The 2,954-nt window shown below is 33.1% G+C and overlaps 1 protein-coding gene across 3 annotated transcripts in view; it reads right to left on the bottom strand.

Moving 5' to 3' along the window:
- LOC107693802 (thiamine-triphosphatase-like) overlaps positions 1–2,954 on the bottom strand; it is a 10,669-nt gene that overhangs the window by 1,968 nt on the left and 5,747 nt on the right. Inside the window, exons 3-4 of one of the 3 annotated variants that reach the window (XM_016493315.1) lie at positions 2,305–2,793; positions 1,435–1,486 (exon numbers count right to left, since the gene is read on the bottom strand). In XM_016493315.1, the coding sequence (XP_016348801.1) occupies positions 1,435–1,486; positions 2,305–2,793 (541 nt within the window). Of the gene's footprint in view, positions 1–1,353; positions 1,487–2,248; positions 2,794–2,954 lie in introns of those variants that run through there. The other 2 variants (XM_016493317.1, XM_016493316.1) reach the window with 2 other exon arrangements.

Below are 2,954 nucleotides of genomic sequence, written 5' to 3'. Positions count from 1 at the left end.
CTTGTCATTTGCACTTATATATTGTTGCTCTTTTGTTAGTTTTGTCTGCTTTTATTGTCCTCATTTGTAAGTCGCTTTGGATAAAAGCGTCTGCTAAATGACTAAATGTAAATGTAAATGTAAATAGTTTTTGCTGTAGGCTTGGTGAGCAGAAGAGACTTCTTTAAAAAAAACATTAAGAATCTTACTGTTCAAAATGTTTTGACTGGTAGTGTATATATAGAAACTGCTTTTATTGCCTCAAAAAAGTATTTTTTTATTTTTGACATCCTATATTAGAATCTGTTCTGAATTATACATATATTTTGCAAATAGTGTACCCACTCGAGCAATGCCAACAATTTGACACCAAATGTATTGTGGTTACAGAATTAAATATTTATGAATCATAAAAAATATTTCATGGTGGCATGATGAGAAAAGCATTGAGAATAGCATAACATATTTACAGTTGTGCACTGTGCGATCATTGGACATCTATTTCTGCTATTTATGAATCAGTGTAATATATATAGATAATTGATGTGTCATAAATCCTTAGGATCATTTTAATAATTTCTAATTCTGTTCAGTATAGATTACCCAACCACCTGGTGTGAAAACAGATTAGAATGAATTTGTCAGTGGTTGTCCAGGAACATAGCGCCAACTGCTGGCATGCTGAGCGAACAGCTCAAAACAAAGATAACAGCGCCCTCTGCTGAGCAAACGTTGGCTTTTACAATTATATGTTAATCTATTTAGGTCAAAGCAGAAAATTGCTAAATTTTGCAACTATCAAAATAAAAGTATCTGCGATATTTAAGACATGATTCTATTGGTCAAACAAACTAACACATCAAACTTACATGCAACTCAACAAAATTATTGCACACTTAATTGAAGAGCTTGTTGTTACCTATTGCCCATGATACATGCAATTTTGTTAAAAAGAGAGCAATCTTATAACTCAATAACTCAAATTTATATAACAGAAATAGACAAAATTGCCTTTAACTGAAAATTGAGTGTTTACTATTATCATTTTGCATTACTGACACAATATTTTCCTAATTAATGCTGTACAGTTGCTTTGACAATCAGTATTATTAAAAGCGCTATATAAATAAAGGTGACTTGACTTGACTTGACAAAATAAACTGTTGTTTATATTTTAAAAACAATCACAGATACTTATAATGTATTCATATTTTTAATCAGATATCTGTTTAACTAACCCAAATTGCCATGATATATAACTACCTATATAGTATGTACTATAGTTTTTTTAATTGACTATTGAATTTTCTGTATTAATCTTTATGCATTACTATTAAGCATTAAGGATGAATCATAAATGAAACAGAATTTAAAAACTACAAATTATATGTTACACTAGTGATTCCTTATAAGATGTGAGCACTAAGAAGCTTTGCATAGTGTTCAGGTCGATACCTTTGAAGGTAAACATCCATTTTCCCCTTTACTTTCTTCTCACAGCTTAAACCTGTGGAGACAAACAAGATAAATACAGCATATATTATTAAGTGAAAAGAGGTCTTTATTTTTATGTAATTCTAAAGGGTTATTATTAAACAATAGATGCCAAAGTGTTTTAGACATCTGTGACCCTGTACCACAAAACCAGTCAAAAGGGTCAATTTTTTTAAATTGTGATTTATACATCATCTGAAAGCTGAATAAATAAGCTTTGATGTATGGTTTGTTAGAATAGGACAATATTTGGCTGAAATACAACAATTTGAAAATCTGGAATCTGAGGGTGTAAAAAAAAAAAAAAAAATCTAAATATTGAGAAAATCACCTTTAAAGTTGTCCAAATGAAGTTCATAGCAATGCATATTACTAATCAAAAATTAGGTTTTGATATATTTACGGTTATTATATATTTCTGGCATAAAAGAAAAATCTATAATTTTGACCCTACAAATGTATCCGTGCTACTTATGACTGGTTTTGTGGTCCAGGCAGGGTCACATTTATGGTTTATTAGGCAACAAATATCAACTTTCTTAGCCATGGTTATTATAGTAAACTAAAACTGAAACTAAAACCATAAAAAAATATTTTTGTTACTTGAAATAAATATAACGTTAGCTGAAATAAAAATAAATAAACTTTTAGTTAGTATTAGTATGTATTAGCATTAATTAGTAAGATTATTAACTAATAATTAATAAAAACTGTAATAGAATCTCAATCATACTAAAGTAACACTGGTCTATATATGATATGTGTGTCCACAAACATGAGCCAGTTCTACAGCAGTGCCTGTAATCCTCTGCAGAGCTGCATTCATGTCACCTCCTTCGGGCACCAGAACCTCAATCTCTCCCACACAATATCCGAAATCAGCCTGGTCCAGATCCACCCGCACTGCACCGGCCTCCCTCTCTAGTGTGTAAGAGCAGCGCTCGGTCTTGAACTCAGCAAAACAGACCAGATTGAGGTCATTCAGCCACTTTGTGTCATCAGCTGAACAGATCTCTGTGTCCTCATTTTCTGCGACTTTGTCAATTTGTTCCCTTTGTGAGGAATTTGATTCACTCCCTTCAGCGGTGTGTTCCCTGATTATCCTGCTGACTTCTGATTGAATCAGAGGGAGACTGGTTATCTCTCTGTATCGTGTACAAACGGTCTCGGTGTCATTGTCAGGTGTAGTTCCTGAAACTGCAGGGCATTTCAACTCCCACAATCCCTCTCGGCATCTCAGCCAGAAATCTTTTAGCGTGAGGATGAAATCTGGCGAGTCAAAGTACTGGTCTCGGAACTGCCGCTGACCAATGCATTTAGCTGTACAGAGACATGAAAATATAAGAAAAAGACATCAAATGAAAGAAAGGGTGGTTAAAACTGTTGCTTGTTAGTTTAGGATTCTGTATAATAATGAATACAAGTATAAAGTGTGTGTGTGTGTGTGTGTGTGTGTGTGTGTGTGTGTGTGTGTGTGAGTG

This window comes from Sinocyclocheilus anshuiensis, unplaced genomic scaffold (assembly GCF_001515605.1).
Source record: "Sinocyclocheilus anshuiensis isolate Anshui unplaced genomic scaffold, SAMN03320099.WGS_v1.1 scaffold2192, whole genome shotgun sequence".
NCBI lineage: Eukaryota > Metazoa > Chordata > Actinopteri > Cypriniformes > Cyprinidae > Sinocyclocheilus > Sinocyclocheilus anshuiensis.
The sequence above is the reverse complement of the archived record's forward strand: the minus strand, read 5'-3'. Positions and strand labels throughout refer to the sequence as shown.